The sequence below is a fragment of the Panicum hallii genome, chromosome 3, assembly GCF_002211085.1.
Source record: "Panicum hallii strain FIL2 chromosome 3, PHallii_v3.1, whole genome shotgun sequence".
Lineage (NCBI taxonomy): Eukaryota > Viridiplantae > Streptophyta > Magnoliopsida > Poales > Poaceae > Panicum > Panicum hallii.
Genome location: NC_038044.1, coordinates 16,121,695 through 16,142,593, shown reverse-complemented (window position 1 = coordinate 16,142,593; position 20,899 = coordinate 16,121,695). Strand labels below are relative to the sequence as shown.

The 20,899-nt window shown below is 50.4% G+C and overlaps 1 protein-coding gene across 1 annotated transcript; it reads right to left on the bottom strand.

Moving 5' to 3' along the window:
• Nucleotides 1-15,121: 15,121 nt before the first annotated feature.
• LOC112887088 (probable membrane-associated kinase regulator 4) lies at nt 15,122-16,753 on the bottom strand. Its single transcript, XM_025953172.1, has one exon. The coding sequence runs from the start codon at nt 16,622-16,624 to the stop codon at nt 15,488-15,490; it is 1,137 nt and encodes a 378-aa protein (XP_025808957.1). The 5' UTR covers nt 16,625-16,753; the 3' UTR covers nt 15,122-15,487.
• Nucleotides 16,754-20,899: the final 4,146 nt, after the last annotated feature.

Below are 20,899 nucleotides of genomic sequence, written 5' to 3'. Positions count from 1 at the left end.
CCGGAGCCAGACACCATCGCGCCCTTACCTGTGAGGCGATAGCGAGACACTAAGGGTCTGGACACCCTAGCAGGAGGTACCCCTGTACGTATGTACCAACAGAGATGTTATAGAGAGAACTGAAGGATATGTTCACTCTTCCTGAAGGAGTAGATGAAGAACTTGTGAAGAAATGTGCCCTGAAAAAGATAGCCCTTGTATTTTCAACATTTAAGAAGAAATTATTTGCAAACTACGTCAAGAAGGACAAGGAACCAGACTGGGACAATTTCCCTGAGGTGAAACCTTACCGGGAGGAGTTCAAGGAATACAAGTTGTCCAAGGAAGCTCAGGAGCTATCTGAAAAGAACAAGGTCAATGCGGCCGCCAAGAAATACAACCACCGCCTCGGGCCGGGTGGATATAAGAAGGCGATTCAGAAATGGCAGAAGATGGAGCAGGACCTCATGGATAAAGGTATCCAGCTGATAACTTGGGACTGGCCGGAATGATCGAAGCAGTGGTTGTTTGCTAATGGTGTCACACTTAACCTAGAGGATGGCAGTTTGGTGGTGCCCCCGGTAATGAAAGAAGTGGCCCGGAATTTGGTCGTAGCAATACAAGAGGCCAAAGAAGGAACATTCGAGCCTTACAGGGAGAATGATGAGCTAACGAGGGCCTTACAGAACCCAGAACACCTTGGACGAGCCCGCGGCGTCGGCATGGTTCCATGGAAAGTTGCTTGGGCCGAAGATAGCACGTACAAGACTCATCGCAAAAGTAAGGCAGAACAGGAGGACAAACTTCATGCCTTAAAAGATGACATGACCAGAAAAGTACAACAACTAGAAAGTGAGATGGACGCAAGGGTCCAACAGGCAGTAGTGGCTGCTCTAAGTCAGCAGCAGGGCACTGGGACATGGCCGGATGTTGTGATTAGCCCAGCCTCTCAGTGATGTAGTAGCTGCGCATCCACGGCGGCGCCTTGGGATGAGCCCCAAGAGAACAAGCCAGCGGTCGACAACCAAAGATACCCAGTGGATTATATCACCATGCAGACACCATGTGAGCTACATGTGAAAGCAAAAAATACCACCGCTCTAGTAGCCTACGGGTCGGCCTTACCGGTGATTCCTGGTGGTATGATTCATGGAAGGCAGTACGGCCTGGCTACTCCATTGTCACCATGGAGCAGATCGTCGAAGCCGGCGGATGATTTTGTTGGAGGGGGCGGAGAACAGATGTTGGGATAGGCACTCCATGGTTCCATTCTATGGCGCAAGGCCCACATCAAACTTATTGGGAATACAACGGCTCCTGTGGATCCTCTTTCACCGCCAAGCCCAGATAATGATGATGACGATGACTTAGGTGGTCCTTCGTCTTCGCCACCACGGGCTCCCTCACCATCATCTCCGCCAAGGACTAGGAGCACTCCGACTCCTCCAACACCAGCTAAAGGAAAAACATACCTCATCCCTCCCACCGGCTGGAACCCCCAAGAAGCGGAAGGTTGTCATGAAGAAAATAGGCCCTAAGAAGAAATTAGCATACAAGATGACCAACGAGGAACTGGCGGAGCATACGCGCCAAGAGGTGATGCAATGCTGGCAACAAAGTTGTACGACAGCTTGAGTGACGCCACCAAGAGATGGGTAAAACTACCCTCGGACTTCGATCGCACGCTGATAAAGGCCCATCAGAAAATAAAGAAATGTGGGAAGACTTTTTCTCAGCTTGGCACACTACAGAAAATCCTTGTGCCCTTCCGGGTGCAGACGGATAAGAGAAACACGTGGCGAAATTTATGTAAGGAATGGGATTTATGAAAGGATCTCAAGATGCCTAGAGGGGGGTGAATAGACAAATCTGAAACTTAAAGCACATTAGACAATGTCAGTAACACAGATGTCCGGATACTCCGGATATACGTCCGGATACTCCGGGTTTTGTGTTCGAAGTTTCCGAAAATATGTTCTAGAGAGTCCGGGTATGAAACAATGTTTGCACTAACAAGATATTGATGCTGCAATTTAGATTGAGTAAATTTAGGCAAGCTAGTAGTACCTTAGGAGTGTTTCTAAACAGTTGTCTTGCTCTAGAGACTAATATAAATGTAGATCGACCTCAAACCCTAGAAGACTAGTCTCACAAGCAAATTTATAATAAAACTAGTAAGAAACACAAGAAGGAGATAGAATTTGTTTTCCGAAGTTCACTCCTAAAGGAGCTACGTCTCCATTGAGGAAGGATTCAAGAGACGGTGCTCAAGAACTCCTATACTCCTCTTCCAAGGGTGAGACCAACGCTCAAACCTGAGGATACTTACTATGAGTTCCTCCACGAGGAATGAAGATTACAAACTTTTTGTGGTGCTCACAACTTCCTTGAACACTCACAAGCGACGCCTAGCCATCTAGTAGCTTGAAGCTCCAAGAGTAATGAATTTGAATCCACCGGCTAAGGGTTTTGTGCTCAAGAGATGGAATGGAAGCTTGCTAGCATGAATCTTTGCTCTTGCAACTATCTCACTTGATTCCCCTAAGAAAATCACTCAAGAATGGAAGAGGGGAAGTGAGAGAGCTTAGGGGTCCGGAGACTCTGGTCCTAGAGAAACTTCAGATGAGTAACAGTTACCCGGAGACTCCGGGCTACTGTCCGGATACTCCGGATCACAATGTCCGGATATTCCGGACATTGTACCGGACATTCCGGATAAACATGGATTTTCACAAGAAGGCTATTTTTAGTGGTAGGTTTGATTCTCATGGCTTTTGTAGGTTCTTTTGAGCACAACTACCACATCAACACCTGTGGATCAAAGTCCCTCTTGATAGTACAGCGTTCCTATACTTAATTTCAAAATAAAATCTAATTCTTCAAGTAAATTTGAAATACCGCTTTTCATTTCCCTTTTTGAGGGGTCATGTTTTTGTAGTACGCTTTGCTTCATCATTCTTAGCCCCTGCACACATGCTCGATAACATAATTAGATATACATGTGCTTTGTCATTTTCCACCAAAACCCACTAAGGGGCCTAAATATCTTTCAATTTACCTATGCGCAGGCAGCCGGGCAAGATGATATCCCAGTAGCTCAAGTTGTAGGTCTTCCATACGAGTATGGAAAACCTTTCGTCACTGAAGATGAGGAGATCAATCTAGGCACGCAGCTGATAGGACTCATTATGAGGGAGATCCTAGATCCTAAAGGCGAGTTCTACCACGACGGTCCTATTAATAGAGTAGCATCTGCATCAACATCGTGAGGACTTAGAACTTGTAATCGTGATATTTGTATATTTGTAAATATTATTATGTTTAGATAACTTAATTACATGATTGTCAACGATATTTAGTTATGTTCATACATTACTTTCACACGAACGTGACTAATGGACCTATAGTAGTGTGTAGCTCGGGTACGTATAGCAATTACGCAAACATATAAACAGTAATAAACAATTCAAATAAAATAGGATTTATGAAAAAAAAAGAGAAAACCCTTAGGTACTGGTTAACCCGTACCTAAGGATGTCTTAGGTAAAATACCCAGTTTCGCCGAGATTGAACTTGCGTTAGCGTGGCAGCCCTTGCAGTAGCGGTTGGTCTTTCCAACTGGTACTAAGGATGCTGTAGGCACCGGATAAAATATCCGGTGTACAAAGCTGAAACTTTCAGTATCGGTTTCCTAGTACCGGTTGAAGAACCGGGACCTGGACCGGTTTTCAACCGGTACCAAGGGCATGTTTTCCAGTAGTGCAGCCCAGCACTAATCTTCTTGCTACTATGTGCATGACAACTGTGGAAGCATAGGCACGATGTGGTCTTCAGAAACCAAGAACCATCCCTCCTACGCTTGCTGCTGAGTTTCAAGGAAGAAGCTCGTCTCTGGAGCTGTAGACTATCGCGACAAGACAAGAATGTCGCTGAGGCCTGGTGTACTATTTTTTGTTCCAATATGTAAACCCTTAGAAAACTGTTGATGTTTTTTCTCCCATGTAATCGCTGCTGAACCCTCCTGATTTAATGAGCCTACATGAGGCTCCAGCAGTATGTTGGTGGGGATCCTCTCCCACCGTTACCCCTCAAAAAAAACTTATTAAATGGTTGCCGAGGTATAAGGTGGTTGTTCATTCTAACCAACAGGATATATATCAAATCCAAAGTTTTAAGTCATATTGCTATTTATTCAATTGTAAATGATGTGCCTGTTAATATCAAGGTGCCCTTGGTGAATTTGTCAATCTTGGATTTTTTTTTCACGAACGTGCCTGAGCACGTATTTCATTAATAGAAAAGCAATACGACCGTTACAAACCTTAATAGGCAGAGGCTCTTAAGGCGATTATAGAGCACCACCAAGCACGTGGCAGGCGACCGCGACCCCAACACCGAACAAGAACAGTAAGAACAATAGGGAGGGAATACACACAAACCCACAAACCTAGACACGGCCACACCTCTATGTGTGCTAAAAAGATACAACATAGTCAAGGATGCAAGAAGTCTATAAGGTGGCAAAGCATCCACCCGACAAGTACAACTAAAATGGCCAAGCATCTGCCTGAAGCGATCACCAACCAACGCGACGACAACGGCAAAGCATCCGCTAGAGCAAGCAAGAAATCGGCGGCAAAGCATCCCCCAGACGACGACCTATGCAACCCGGACCATGATGGATGAAACAAAGCGAAGGCAGGCGTAGAAGTGAAGAGCAGACGACCACCGCCAGGCCAAGCGAGAGAGGCCACAAGCAACGGCATCGACAACCAGCAGAGCTTCCAAAATGATGCCTCAAGGGAGGGGGCGACACCATAGTTGTCGTCGTCGTCTGACCAACATGGTCAAGGCTTTCACCCGGAAAGCATACCGGAAAGGAGGGAACAAGGGGAAGAATGACGCCTTCAAGAAAGTAAACGGCGCCCGAGGGTGTCGTCGTCATTAGCCCGCAAGCGGGTCCAAGTCTTCCGGTGTCACCCCGTTCCCTCCCATTAGCCGAAGAAACTGCTGCGGGACCGAAAATCACCGGCACAGCGAGGTCCAGGATAGCCGCCCCTCGGCATCCCGCCGCAGAGGGCCAGCGGCAGGGGTGGCCAGCGGAGGCAGCAGCAGACCGCCTAGGCGCGCCAAAGGCCGGCCACCAAGGTGAAGCCGGCCCCAGCCCCCAACGCGCCACCGCAGACCGGTAGCGCCCGGGAGGCGAAGCAGCCGCTGGGCAAGAGCAACAGCGAATCGCGTGGCCACACACCCACAGGCCCACCACAGGGCAAGCGCAGCAGCACGACCGCATTCCTGAGGCCGCCGGCGGGGCGAGCGCTGACATGGCCCCGCCCCGCGCCACTGCAGACCGGCAGCCCCCGGTGACCCGAGGCGAAGCAGCCTCCAGCAAGTCGATCGCTAGGAGAACGAGGGGTGGAGGGGGGGGGTTCCCCAACCTGGGAATTGATAGTTAAATTTTCGATCTGTGGCCGTTCATACTTCACAAGTATGAATATATGCATGCACATGTATTTCTAGACATACTTCTGCGCGTCATGGTTCAAATCCTATATTGCCCATATTTTACACTTATACGAGTACCGTCATGTGATAGAATAAAAGACAATGCTCATTATTTTGCTCTACGGAAAAATAATTGATATACATGTATGGCTACATAGTCAACCCCTTGTTTAATTTTGAAGCAAAAATGAACTCATCAACCGTTGATGTCGACAAAAAGCCGTTGTCAAGGGGCGGAGGTAGGATTTCAACTTTTTTTTTTTGGGGGGGGGGGGTGGAGGGCGCAAGTGAAGACCCCTTAGCATATGTGACTATTTATACCGTGGTAATATTAGATAGTAGGATGGTGTACAAGTACGAATAATCCCGTTCGCAATCTAAACGATAAGAAGGGTTGAGCAGGCTAGCTCTGTTTGATGGATGGGAAACGAAAGGTTGTGGGGCTTAGAGGCTACAACCTACGAAGTGAGGGTACCTTTGGTTGGATTTTTGCACCTATTTTTACTTTTGCAAAAGCTAAAAGCCAACCAAAGAGCTTAAACGCCCTAGGTGCTTTTGCCCAAAAGCAGCTTTTGTCGTAGTATAAATGCAAAAGCACCTCCTCCTTCTTTCAGTGACTTTTGGGGCAAAAAATTACCCACCTGCCACTGATTATGAAAAAAACGGTTCATTCTATCCCACCTCCCATCCCCATCCGCTCTATCCCGCCTCCCCGGCCCCGCCCCGCCCGCCCCGCCGCCCGCCCCCCGAGCCCGCCGCCGCGCTACCCCGCGCCAAGGCTGCGCCGCCCGCCCCCCGGGCCCGCCGCTGCGCCGCCCCTGCCGCCCCACCCCGACGCAACCCACGCCACGCCGCCACGGCCGGCCCGACGCCGCGCCACCCCGGCCGCCCCGACACCGCAGCGCCCCGGCCTGCCGCCGCGCCGCCCCGACGCCGCGGATCCAGAGTACCCCGGCCGCGCCACCCCAACGCCGCCCGCTCAAGGCCGCATCACCCCGGCCGCCCCGACGTCGCACACAGCACACAGTTTCCCACGGCACACAGTTTCCCGCAGCTCACAGCTACTCTAAGCAAACGGTCTTCTACTTTTCCTACAGCAGCTTTTCCAAAGCCCACAGCTCACAGCAGCTTTTCCAAAAGGCACAGCCTAACCAAACACACCCTGAGCCTATGAGGACGTGGTGTGTAGTTAGACCTTCACTAATTTTTTTTCCTTTCACTGAGTATATATTGCTAGATGTTTACTGCAAATCTGCAGACTTGGGAGGGGCCATGACCCATGCGGACCACCGTTGGCTCCGCCCTGTCGCGCATGCATTTTCAGAGTCGTAGTTTCCTCAGAAATAACTGTGATGATGTACACGTGCTAAAGAAAGGAAAAAAATACTGCACTGCTACCTCATATCCGTCTTGATGCATCGTCTACGGGCGGAATTAGACTGCGAATTTACTTGGTTACGAGCGATCCTGAGCTCCCTGACTACTTGCAGTCGAAAGCAATGTACGGAAGGTAATCCGCATCGGGCACGGCTTAGCTCTCCCGGCAACGTACGTGACGTGGCGCTGGCTGAATGGCTCCCTAAATTTCATGGGGGAATCAAGTAATTGACCCGAGCATGGTACAGGAGCAATGTACCATCCCACGTCGGTCGCTTGGAAATGGGCACCTAGCTGCTTGGCTGGTTCCGTAGATTCGATTCACACAGTAGTGATCGACAGGAATTTTACTGCACATGAGTTTTTCATTACATATACTGTTCTAGGTAAAAGCTCGCGTTGGAATTCATACCGCAGCTAAAATTACTTACGTACAAATCAGCTGTTGGATTCCATAACTCTGTCTAGTCTCTTCTCCTTATTTTTTTTCTCCATTTGCGGCTCATTATATATATATACATATATGATAGCTACGAGCGCGGATAGAATGAATTTTTTTAAATAGAGAGAGAGAATTGATGCTGAGATTATTCCATCTCATGGCCGGTAACAAATGTTTGAACCTTGTGCTGCAGTGCTGCACTACTGCCATGCATCCCTTGCAGAAGCTCACGGAACGCCCTGGCTTCTCTCATGTGTGCCGGCGGCCTGCTTTCCCTGGGCAATGGGCATGGCGCAGTTTACAAGCCCAGTGTTAGAAGATCTGACGCTATCATCTCTACACTAATGAATGCTGCACTTTCTACAGTGATTAGCCTAGTTTTGTTTTATTTATACATCTCCCCATAGAAGCACGCATCGTATGTCAGTTTTTACCTTCTTTGTTTTAAAGTTGTGATGCAATTAACCCATTCTTGTATAATTAAGCAGAAAACAAACATGAGAGATCATACAGAGGATAAAGAAGAAAACAAAACTATCCTAATTTCTGGGAGACAAGAAGTTCATCATTAGCAATAATGGTGCGAACGCCCAGTGCACAGTGGAACATTGCCCAGGGAGGCCAAGAACCATACACTAAACCCTAAAATATACTAATACTCACAGGGGCTGGGACTTGCTACTGTGGAAGAAAGGTTCTCTTGCCCGTACATGGGAATCAACCGAATGGACTTCCCACCTACTACTCTCGATCGATGGGCACGAGGCATGTCGCGTTTCGTCGTCGTCGTCGGGCGATCCACTAGAAACTGTACGATGTGCCGGCCGGGCGCCGGCTCGTGATCGATCGCCGGTTCGTCGGCCTCGCTCGCTAGCTCGTCCATCTCATCATCCGATCCGGATCGGATCCTATCCCATCGCCGCCGCGGATGATGCGGCGCGATCCGGCGCAACCTGGATCACAGGTTGCTGATAGATCGGCGCCGCGCCGCGTTTCCCAGAGGGAATCGATCGCCGCGAGTACGGCGCGGCCAGAGATAGACGATATCTTTGCAACGTCAGACGACGGACAGAACCGACATGTCAGGGACAGCGCGATCCGGTAGTGTGCTGCAGCGCGGCCTAGTAGCGAGCTGCGTGCATGATGGTATATTGGCGGCTTCTGGCCGACCGGCCATTGGCGCGGCGTGGGAGTTGCACCTCTCGCTCTCTCTGAATTGGATCCGTCGCTGCGACTGCGATGATGAGTTGTTACTTGTGTGGAGATGATCTGTCGATCCATGTGTGCCGTTGCCATCCTATTCTCATGTGTGCAAAGCTAGGAGCTGTTTTTGCGCTACTGTTTTGACGGGTCGCTGACAGCTAGGCCCAGTACTTACAACGGTGGCTAACTAGCTGTAGGAGTAATTCTCTTATAGTGATTATAGTGATTTCTTTAGTGCTGTGTTGGTATTCTTAAAATTTCTTCACTGCCACTATCTCTAATTTCATTTCCCTTGACAGTCATTTCGTCGGTAGTTGTTGTCTTTCAAAGCATTGAGAGAAGTAGTAGCATGCGGATAGTAATTCCCTCCAGCTTGTGTGTTGACCTGCTGGGCAACGGTGCCGTTAATATCTCAGGACCAGCATCAGCCACTGAACAATGCGATCCGTGTCAGTGTCACACACGCATAGTGGAACCGGCGAGATGTGGACCGGTGGCCGGCGACCGCGCCTCCTCTGATCCTCTTCTTCCTCGTCGCCCTGGCCGCGCTTCCGGTCGCGCGCGCCGGCTGCACTGCTGCTGGGACTGCGGGAGCGGCATGGGAGAAAGACAGGGATTGCAGGAACACTCCATCGATCAAGCTCCAGCAGCTGCCGGTAGATTATTTTGCCACACGGAACCGAGATGACCCCGCACATGACTGACCGACAGAGGGAGCGCTCTCGCTTTCCGATAAGCAGCAGATGTCTGGGAACTGATCGACAATCACCCATCAGCGAGAATGAAACCAAACCATGCATCCAGATTTGTCGGAGGACAGGCCGCTTCACTGTTGTTAGCGTCGCGAGGCGGTCAAGGCATCATGCGAGGGCTAGCCTGATCACGCCCGCAGATGGGTGAACACAAAGGGTATCCAGCCGGTGCTGTTGCTAAATTTGCTTAGATAAACGAAACAAGAAAAGCTCCAAAAAGAAGGGGGCGAAACGAATTCGCTATCGTTACCAGGTCTTATCGGGAAACAGTTGCGTGGGTGTGGCTCAGCAATGTGATGAAAGCTACACGGCCGCACCAGATTAGAGGCAGAAGCTATGCCAGCTGAACCAGATCATCAAGCACCGAGACGTTGATCTCCGGTCGGTTGGCATAAAGACTCCTTCGGCAATCACTGGGCCCTCTCTCCTCCCCGCGTGCGCTGTGCGCGAGGCCCAGGCCCGGTAAAATTCGCGCCCCAGCGCCAAAAAGTTCGTCGCGGTACCGCCCGGTTGGCCCATCTAAGCATACGCGCTCGCTTTCCTCGGCCCACTGCCCGAAGTCCCTCGACCAGTCCTTTCACTTCGTTTTGCTCACTCCAGGGAGCCCAAGTCTAAAGGCAGTGCTAATGGGGGGCGGTACCGCCCCTACTGTGGCAGAACCAACCTGAACTTCACCGGCTCAAGTGCGCTGAACTTCACCGGCTCAGAACCAACCAAGGTGAAATTTGCACACCGGTTTACTTACACCTTAAATAGGTTGCATACCAAAAATCACATGAAATATAGCTAGCATACAAAAGTTATAAACAAAATACCCTTTTGCTAAACTTTAAATAACTATAGAATCATTTAGTTTCAAACTAAACTCTAGTAACAAAAGTTGTAGAATTTACTTCAAGGATTCAAACAAAACTGGTTTGACATTTTTCTGAATTTCCTACGAATTTCTAAAAATTTCTAAAGATCACTGATTTTGAATTGAGGGGAGGGACTGAAATCTTGCAGTCAGACCCTTAGAAAGATTTATATCAAAGCAATTGGATTCTTGGCTCATCGAGACAGAGAAGCCGAAACTTGCCGGCCAAATTCTGGCGACGGTGGTCGCCGGCGGCGAGGGGGGACCGGCCAGTGAGGACCAGGGGACTAGCGTGGGCCCTGCTGGAGGTGATGTGATGGTCGGGGTCGACCGGAGGGGTAGAACGGCGACGACCCGAGACGGCGGAGATGGAGCTTGATCAGGGCGGCGGTGTTCTAGCGTGGCGGCTCACCGGCGGTGGATCGGAGGTAGGGGAAAAGCTCCAGGGAAGCAAGACGGTTCGATTGATCACCTTGGCGAGGGTCGAGGTGGTCGGGAGGATAGATCTCCACGGCAGACCGAGGCAGCGGCGGAGAGGTTGACGATGACGACGGTGCTCCGGTGGTCAACAGCGGCAAAGGTCCTACGCACGAGCATCAGTGAGCCATGGGTGATGAACTGCTGCAATCAATTGAGGCTAACAGCTACGGGGAGGGGGTGACCGACGGCGACCGTGACGACGGCGGAGAAGATGAACACTGGCGAGCATCGGGGAGGCCAAATTGAAGCTTAAAAGTAGTCAAGTGAAGGACGGTGAGCTTTGCAGGGTTAAGGTGAGGCTACGGGAGGGGTTGTCGTGGGTTGGGAGGGGCTGTGGTGGTCTGCTCACGGTGGACAGGGGGCTCGTCGGAGAAGAACCCAAGCGGCGACGGTGGATCCGGGGCTCGGGGTGAAATGCGAGTGCGAGAGAGAGCGAAATGGAGGGAGAGGGAGATACTGAACGCCTTAGACCAGCAAAGAAGGGTAAGGGGAGCACGCACGGCGTTAGCCACGATGGCGGGAAGGTGGCGGCCGGGCAGAGCTCAGGCAGAGGCGGGGCAACGTGGAGCGCGCGGGAGAAAGCCAGAAGAGAGGAGCTAGGGCAGCAGCTAGCTTAGAGGCGATGTGTGGGAGCTACCAGAGTAGGAGGTGGCGCTGCCACAGCTGCAGCGGCAGTGAGCGGCGGCGGCAGAGGGCAGCTCGGGCGGGTGGCAGAGCAGCGTGGCATGCTCAGGGAAAGCCAACGGGAAGGAGATGAGGCGGTGGGCTGGCGCGGGGGCGACGCGTGGAGGCTAGGAGAGGCAGGGGGAGGCCTCGGGCGGCGCGGCACGACGGCCTGCGGCGGCGCTGCTACGCGGCAGAGGAAGAAGAAGGGGGTGCCAGGGGCTGAATTGTAAGCTTTAAAAACTTTAGGGACCTCACTGTAAAACCAAATTTCCCACTATTCTAAAGCTCAAATGAGAATATGATCAAAATAAAGTTGTAGAAATTTTCAAACCCTGCAACTTCTATTTAGGGTTTAAAACTAAAAACTCAAAGGATATAACTTTATTTTAAAATCTTGGGCTAATTTCAAACTTTCTAAAGTTTTTATCCTTATTAGGGTAAATTTCATGTAACCTTGGACTTAATTGCAAGTTTTATGTAATTTAATGATGACTAACACTTTTACACTTTGACCCCTGGTCAAAATTGAAAGTTACATTTGTAATTCAAATATTTTGCATAAAAGGACTCATATTTTTGAAAGATTACACCTAGGTCCTTATTTCCACACATTCACTCAATTCATCATAATTCAATACATACATTACACATTCTCTCCTAATATTTTAAAATTTTGACATCTAGGGTGTCACACCTATCGGCACGGCGTGGGCGGGAGGCGGTCGAGTGGGATAAAGAGGGCGGGATGGATCCCGACGGCCCCCGCTCTCGCCCGCGTTGGCAGGCGCGCGGGGGCGGGAGGCGGGCGGGAGCGAGGCGGCTCGCGGGCGTCGGCGTGCGCGGGCGAGAGGGGTGGGGCGGGAGTGACGTGGCGCGTTTCGATTGGTCCACGTAGATTATCCGTTGAAGTAGCCGTTATTTGACCGTTTGAACTCCAAAAATTCAAAAAAAATTTGCAAAAAATCCCAAATTTCATCCCCAACCCCCCTATAAATACCCCACCCGGTTTTCACTCCTTCCATACCCCATTTGAGCTTATTTCTCTCCTCTACAATCCGAAATCTCTTCCACCATGACCGGTTGGTCTCCAGATTTTCATACCTTCACCGATCTCTTGCAATCCGACGGGTCACAAGCATCTCCCCAAGAGAGTGTAAGCGGAGGAGTATTAGAATTTTCTTTTAATTATTATGTATTTTTGCTATTTTTAATTGCGATGTAATTTCTTTTTTAATTATGATGTAATCGGTAATTTTTTAGTTGAATAAAATTAGTTTATTGAATTATTTTGCGTACGCGAACAAAAGAGAGTGAAATAATTAAATCTGGAAAAGAAAAGCTGACGTGGAGGAGAGAGAAGTGAGAGCTGGCACTATAGCATGTGCATTGGAGGGGTGGGGTGAGAGTGAGAGTGAGAGCTGACGTGGCGGAGAGATACGTAGCGGGGAGATATCTCCCCCCACCACTAGACTCAGTCTAAGTAATAAAACTTGCTCATTTTTTTATCACAATGGATTCTTCTTACGATGCCTTGGATAAAGGATTCTAAAAAGTTAAAAATAGACTACCTCATGTAACTAGGACAAAGTCATTCCTCTCCTTGTGGAACTTTTAGCTGTTGGCTTGTCGTCTTATACTACTAGTACTTCTTAGAAGAACATAACCGCGAGATTTAGCTTCAGGTGGCTATCACTACCCAAATCCGCTCATTTACCACCCAGTTCACTCCATGTTCTCTGCCCCGCCGAACCATAGACGCCACGGCAGATCATGCAACCACAAGAGCAGTGAATCCTAGTTCGTAGGGCCAGGAGAAAGCACAAAAGCCACAGCTTACGCCATGCGAAAACCGGATGCTAGACGCAAAGCACATGCGCATAAACAAGGCGAGAATCTCCGGCGAATTGCGGGTGCCGGAGATGCCGGGGCGGCACAAAAGATACCCCCGCTCCACCAATTCGATGGCTAAACCCGCCTGCCTTTGCTTTAATCTCGCTCCACGTCTGATCGGCAATGGCGCGCGCGCGCGTGCCCGCCCTCCGGCTCGAAAGGTTACTCGCCGTCGCAATTTCTTTACGAGATTTCAGCGCGAAAGCGGCGGGGCGGAACGCTTATTTTTCGCTCGAGTGGGATCCTTCCGATCCGATTCGGGACAGGGTTGGACGCTGACAGGCAGTGTTGTTTATGAGCAAACCATGGGCCTGATGTGCGGATGGTTTCTTTATTTATATATATATATATATATATATATATATCTATCTATCTATCTATCTATCTTGGTGCAGTCTCAGCGTCATTTGATGCTTAAGTGAGATGGGAGGGGAAACTGGGTGCAGTCTTGCAGACTTGGTTTCGTTGTCAGGCAATTGTGAGTTTTTCCTTTCAAAAAAAAAAGGGCAATTGTGAGTTTGTGATGCTGGATGGGCTGATCTTGTCTGCTGGCTGTTGCATTGCAGCTTTCATGGACGCCAAATTGGAGTAGAATAAGGAATCTGCTCCTTGTTTTCAGCTTTGGACTTTGTGCCCTTAAACTAGCAGTAGAAGTACTAGATTTCTTTCTTTTATCCCAGATCCACCCGTCACTCAGTTAGGTACACCTGAATTGCCAATTCTGCTACTGAACCATATGACTAGGGGTCAGTATAAGTTGTCTAGTTGACCCGTTCAGCTTCCGTAAATTTCATTCATAAATATCATCCATATTTTTCCCACTGTTTTTTATGGCACGTTTGCCTTTTGTGTTGAGCAATCGTTTTCTGTGCTCATTTATTTTTAAGTTGCGCGTGATCAGATTCACCCCCAGTTATCTCAAGAAAAGGAGGAAAAGAAATATAAAAAAATGAAGAATGAAATAAAAGTTACCCTCTCAAATCTTCAAAAGGAAAAAAATAAAAAAGGTGGACAATGAAATGCAAGTGACACCCTCAAATCTACTGCTGCATGTAAAGAGGTGCTCATCTAATTTGTGGAGCCATATCAGCCGGATATTCAGATATGCTAGTTTATGCGTCATGTTGCCATGTGGCTGCCGATGCGTACCAGGGGATCCATGGTGACCTAGACAGCCATTGATGGGAGCAAAAAGTTGCTGCCTCCATTGTTTCCCCCACATTGCCTTGTTTCACTCTTTCTAACTTTTTGTTTGGAAAAAGAAAATCCCTCAACAGAACCAATTCTTGCTTGCTTTCAGATCATCCGTAGCTTGAAAGGTAGACACTGTGCTGGTAGTGTGAAGCAATGCATACCAATGTGTGGTATATTGGAAATTGAACCCTTTTTAGCTTGCAAGTTTTGGGTGTCGGCCACTGAAACTCGATGTTCCTAAAACCAAAAAGAAAGAGAGGGTCCCAGTTCTCGGTGTATTTTAGTTTGCTATGATACACATGGTAGTATAAGAAACATAAGATTGTAGATTGGATGAAGATCAGATCAGCATGCACATCCAAACAAATGTTAGAAAACAGATTATCTACAAGTCAAGTTGTGGTGATTCAGTTTATCAGCCTATGCAGTAATGCAGGGCACTCTGAAAATGTGAGATGCCTTATTTCTTTGAAAGACAGATGTGGGATGATATCATACAGTTTTGTAAAGCTGCTAGATGTTTATCTTCATGTCTTGTCAAACAGCTTTGGTTGTCTTGCTTTAGTTCATCTTCTTGCTCTCGCCGGTTGGCGTTACTTTGAGTTCCTAGAGTTCAGAAGCAAGCAAAGCAAGCTGACCGGACTGAATAGCGTCATTTCCACATCTGTGCTCTGCCTGAGTGCCTTCTCAGTTAAGAAGAATATGCCAACAAGCAGATTTGCTCCCTTCACCAAATCATGACTCTTGACTTCATGTAGGTTTTATTCTCTCATTTTATACTCTGCATCCAATAGCACTTTTCTTTTTCGAGAATACTGGTCTATCAGTACTTATCAGAGACAATTCTTCAGTGATGTAATCGAAGTAACTAGGACTCTGCTATTGACTTTTACTAGAAATATGCCGAAAAGTATACGGCTCTTCGGTAATGAACTGTATACGCAATTAAAGAAATTACTATACCTACGGACATGGTTAAGACAATGATAATGTACTGAAAACAGCCAATGCTCAAAGTTCAGATGTCATTCATTTGAACAATATCATCATGACACGGTGGTCAACAACAGCAGAAGTTTCAGTTTTCACAAAATTTTCAGGACGCGTTGCATCATTGTACAATCATCAGGATTCATGGCGCTATCATCCTCTGCAAATCTCGACCAGCTCGTCGAGGCCGTCGGACTCTGCGGCGATCTTGGACGCCGCCGACGAGAGGAACCGGAACCCGGCGTCGCTGGCGCTCTTCCTGACCGAGGCCAGCTGCTGGGACTTCTTGCAGTAGGCGATGAGCCCCTGGATCGGGTTCTCCACCTCCGAGCTCGCGCTGCTGCTCCTCCTCAGCGCCGGTCCCGCGCCGTCGTCGGACTCGCTGGAGGTCCGGACCGACGAGGAGGCCGACGAGCTCGACGACGATGAGCAGGATGACGAAGACGACGACGGCAGCGCGGGGGCGGGGGCGGGGGACATCTTGTTCGACGACGAGTACCGGACGATGACGCTGGAGAAGGACCTCCTGTGGCCGTGCTCGCGTTCCTTGTGCCGCTCTGCCGTGGGTGTAGCACGGCCGCTGCCACCGCCAGCGCCGGCGACGGCGCTGTGCAAGGCGATGCACCTGTTGCTCCTGACCTGGCCGAACGGGTTCTTCCTCCACGGCCTGAGGTGGCCATGGCCGTGGACGAGCTCCTGGACTCCCCTTGCCGCTCCAGGAACGTTCTTGTCATCCTGGTTCCCCGGCTTGGCTGCGAATATCGTCTTCAGGTAGGCCTTGGACGCCTTGAGCTTGAGGCCGAGGTTGAGCTGCCGCATGAACTTGAGCTTCCTGGACCACGGCTTCCTCTCCCCGGCCGCCGCCGCGGCGTCCGCCAGGCCGGCCGCGTACTCCTGGAAGTACTCCTCGACGTTGAGCTCCCCGCTGACGTAGCACGAGTTTGCCGGCGACGCGTTGCATGACTCGTACGGCGTCGCGGGTGCGGTGCTGAATCCGCCGAGGACCTCCCTGCCGCCCCTGAAGCGGCCACCGTCGCGGCCGTCTAGGAGCTCCTCCACCATCTGCAAGCGCGGCGGGAGGTGCAGCGGCAGCAGCTTCCCCTTGTAGAAGAGCTCGTCCGCCGGCGACGCCAGCGGCTCCCCCCACCGGTCCAGCGGCGCCGACATGAACTCGAACTCCCGCGCCGCGGGCGCCCCCGCGGCCGAGCTCAGGTCCATGTCGATGTAATCCTCCTCCCCTTCCTCCTCTCGCAGCGCCTCCCCGTCCCCCTCCTCTCGCCTCCCCGCCATCGCTCGTGTTTCTTGGCTTGCCACCGGAACCGGGAGCCTGTGCGATGATTCTTGAGAGCCAAAATGGCTGACGAATCGATGGAGGGGGGTTTATAAACCGGGCTCGCTACGCCGGCTCGTGCTTTCCAGGGGCCCGCCCTACCATCTCCCGCATGATCTGCTTCTTGTTCGCGTCCCGGCCACCTCCCACTTACTGCACGTAGCCACCGCGCGGCAGCCACTGTGCCCCCCGGCCGTCGCTGTCCCTCCATATCATTGCTCCATCCCTGGCTTTGGCGCCTTCTTTTCTGAAGGAAACCCGGCTTTGGTGCCCGGCTGCCCTGCGCGGCTACTGATTGGGGTGGTGCCCTTTTGCTTTTTTGAACGGCCTTCCCCCCCTCTCGTTCTCTGACGAAGTGCAGGGTGTGCATGCGTCTCGTCTTTCCATGGCTGCCTCGCTCGTGCCACTTCCTATCGGACAGGCGCCACCATGCGCTGCTGGTGCTGGGTAGAAAAATGTCACAATTGGATCACTCGGGGTACTGTGCAATCTTTGGCAATGATCGCTCGGAGTCCCGGCCCAGAGAGTGGCCGAGTTACGAGCAGGTACGGACGATACGCAGGATCTGTACTGGGATCCCCTTCCCTTGGGGTTGCTGGACATGCATGTTCTCGACTAAAATGTAAAATGTTTTCTTTGAACAAAAGCTCTCGGTTAAAATGTGCCCAAATCTTTGGATGCTACGCTAAACTGCTGATGTTACGGCCAGTTTTTTTCGAATTCGAAATGTGCAGCGGCTCCGTTGATCCGCTCGTGGCCCGAAACGAGACGAGGGCAGAGCACGGAGCGAGCGAGGGGCAGACGACGAGCAGTGGCGCGCTACAGTCTACAGGGACCTCGTAGGCGTGCGCGTTTGCCACTGTCGTGTCTGTGCGGCGTCAGTCCATCGAAGTGTGTGAGGGCGCCATCACTCGCTCATCAATGAGCAGTGCAGCGCGGCCGCTCAGGATTCACTATTCAGGCCGGCCTCTGCTTGTAGGAGTAGTAGGGTTCAGTGTTGGAATTTTTGGTGGTCAAAACGGCTGAAAAATAAGAGGATAAAAAATAGAAAAAAATAGATAAGCTCGTACTGCATTTTGATCGGAGGTGCAACCAGCTGATGGCTCCGGATCGTTCAGCGCCATAATCATAATAAATAGTGTGATACGGTACTTTTGAACTCTAATCTAACTTAGCCAAATCCTGCCACACTACCATAGCGTCCAATCCCTGACGGTGCTGGAGCGATCTGAAGGCTCTCGATTGCCCTCCGCCGCCGTCCTTTATAGTGCTGGTGGAGATCCGAAGAACAACGGTACCCGCTGTGACCTTCCTCAACTACGCCGAGAATAACTACGGGAACAACTACGAAAATATTGTCATCGTTCCCAGCACCAGCCATAGCCGGATCTGCATCAATGGTCACACCCGGTGTAGATCTAAACTCTACTTGTGTTCTTTATGCTGAGCTCATATTCTTTAGGTGCTAAATGTTGAATAAGCTAAGTTCTAAGTCATGTTTTATTCCAAAATTCAGATTTCTCAGGTCAGCAGTATTGCGATCAGAGGCTGGCAGCACGGATTAAGAAATCCAACTCCAAGGGATAAATGAATGCCCATGTGACTGACCTTCGGATCAAAACCGAGCACCGATGCCATGCCTGGGAGTCCGGACTGATCCCGGAAGAACTTGAAGCGTGTCAGGGTGACATTGCTGCAGCTACTTCTCTCTTGTCTCTTCAGCTTCGTTAGGCATGTGTCACGTTGGATAGGATCAGCAAATCGACGGGACATGAATTTCTGCAGACAACGTACAGTCCCAATCCTAGCGGCTAGCAACCTCTAATCCTACTTGGTGCTCCTGCATGTCAATTGTCAACCTACGACGTATAGATGCATTTAAAACACCTCTCGAGTTGTCATTTCGACACAGGCTGCATCTGCAAACTACAAGGCCCTTGACTTTGCGCAGCTGCTCCATCGGAGAGCCGCAAACTACAAGGCCCTTGACTTTCCAGTCGCAATCAGGCCGTCGTGCCGCTGATCCATGGGATTATTCTTCTGCCGAGGCTGTCTGATTGCTGCTGAGTCGGAGGCTCAGAGCAGTTGAAAAACTTGGGAGGTGCAGGGTTAGGTCGAGGTCAGCTCTGCCCCCAGCTCCGGATTTGCGGTGGATTGCAGGGCGGAATGGCGTGCCCACTTGCGAAGCGCCGCAGAGCGCGGTCGGCGGTGGGTGGGACGTGGAAGATTCTTGCTGCAGCAGCGCAAATATATTAGTGGTATATAGAAGCCAGAAGGTTATGGTGGTTAAGCAAAGGATCTTGTGGGCAAAGCGAGCGAGCTACTTAGCTAGGAGTGAGTGTGTTGGTAGCTCCTACGAGAGCACGTTTAGGCTCGCTCTTGTATGCTTGCTGCGTGTAATCTTTTTGTTTGTTTTTTGGATTTCAGATAAAGAGAGAGGGACGCGAGGGTAAAGGTAACGCGGAAAGAACGGTACGCCCCTGTTGTGAAATCCAAGACATGACTCTGTGCTAGAGGGAGTGGAGGAGAAGGCGCTGTAGACGTTTCGCTACCATCTTTATTACGTTGATTGTTGCATATCGAAAAAGAAATTGTGCTACTTCCTTTCCACAAACTACACATAATTCGAGAATATGCTGCAGGGATTACTGGCGACGCGCACCAAAAACGCCAGCGGAAAGTCAAATGATTACAGATCCCACTAAACCAAGACTCTAAAACACTGGAGTGCTACTAAAGGTCTCTTTGATTTGCACTTACTTATATTTAGAAATTTAAGCTTAGTTCCAATAAATTCTTAAAGTACCAAATATAATGACTTATTAGAATTAAAGGGTCATAAGTCCATAAGTTCCAAAATTATATCTTATGGAAGGCTTTTACATTCTCGCACGCAACACGCTAGAGAACCCTTATCCGGAAAAAAAAAAGCATGAGAACAAGGAGAGCCGACAGCGTACGTCTGAATCGGTCGGTGTCTCAGGCAATCCTCAGCCTGAGCTAGAGCTACCCAGAAACGAGCAACCTCCGGAACAGAGCAGCCAGCGTGCGTCGTGATGCCGGGGTACCTGCCTGCCTTCGTCAGGTCCGACGGCTGGTTGTTGCCTCCTAGGCGCACCGCAAGGCGCTGCGACGTGCGAACTAACGACGGGTGGCGTGGCGGCGGGTTGTGTGGCGCTGCGCGGCTGCCGGTGCAACGTGCACGGCCGCAAGCCCGCGAGCAGCCAAGGGGTCTCGTCCATGCGCCCTGGCTCGGCAGACAGCCGGGCGTCTCCTTTGGGCGCGCACAGAGCGCCGGCTCCCAAAAGGAGTACAAGGGGCGGGCGGTCTCAGCGCTCGAGGCTGTTGCTTTGCCTCCTCTGCTCCGCGCGCGGGTGGAAGCGGGCAGAAGGCCGCAGGGGTCTCCGTCTCCCCAACGCAAGTCCCGAGCACGAGCAGCCCTGCGGCTGGGGTCCTTGCCATGCCGGTGCCACCACGGACGCCGAATGGGCAGGAAAGTTTCGCGTGGATCGCTGCGGCGTCCGACTGGACTGATCGTTCAGCCGTTCGGTCACGATTGCTCTGTTTTTTAACTACTATACTGCCGGTGCTTTTGTTGCTGATGGTCGTGGCCGGTGAAATTAAGCAACGTGATTAGCATGCGCTGGTGTTTGTTTTCCCTTTCGTTCAGAAGAAGTCAAGAAGGGCGTGTTCTCTCGCTTATCAGGAGAGGGGACACGAGTACGGTCGTGAAAAGGGTTGGGATGGTCCCATGCCATCGCTCCAAGGTGTTCCATGCATGGTTAACGACGCACGTAACAAAATGGAAAACAGACGATTCACAAGTGGCTTTTCATGTTGCTTATAATTTGAGTAAAAATTTAAATCGCATAGAAAAAACGCATCACTATTTTCTTCTCCCCTATCAGGCTCCTGTGTTTTATTTGTGGCTTCTTCAGAAGCCTTGATGATGATAAAGTTATTCACCAGAGCTCCATCTCGTGTGTGTTTTTACACGTGCTGCTTGTGCCGACGATATTTTTTTAAAGAAAGCTTAATCCAGCCAGCACTAGTTTGATAGATAGATATAGATAAAACAGCCCTTTTCAGTGCCTTGAGAGTTGAAATAATGCAGTGTGCCCTCTCCCCTTCGACTACCATTACCGCCTCAGACCACCCAACTTACCTCTATCTGGGGGCCTGTAAGAGCTGCAATGTCAAAATTTCTTCACCATTTCAGCATTTGGCAAACAGCC

Bases quoted from the DNA above. Each gene is read 5' to 3' on its own strand.
- LOC112887088 (XM_025953172.1), bottom strand. From the start codon at position 16,624: ATGGCGGGGAGGCGAGAGGAGGGGGACGGGGAGGCGCTGCGAGAGGAG.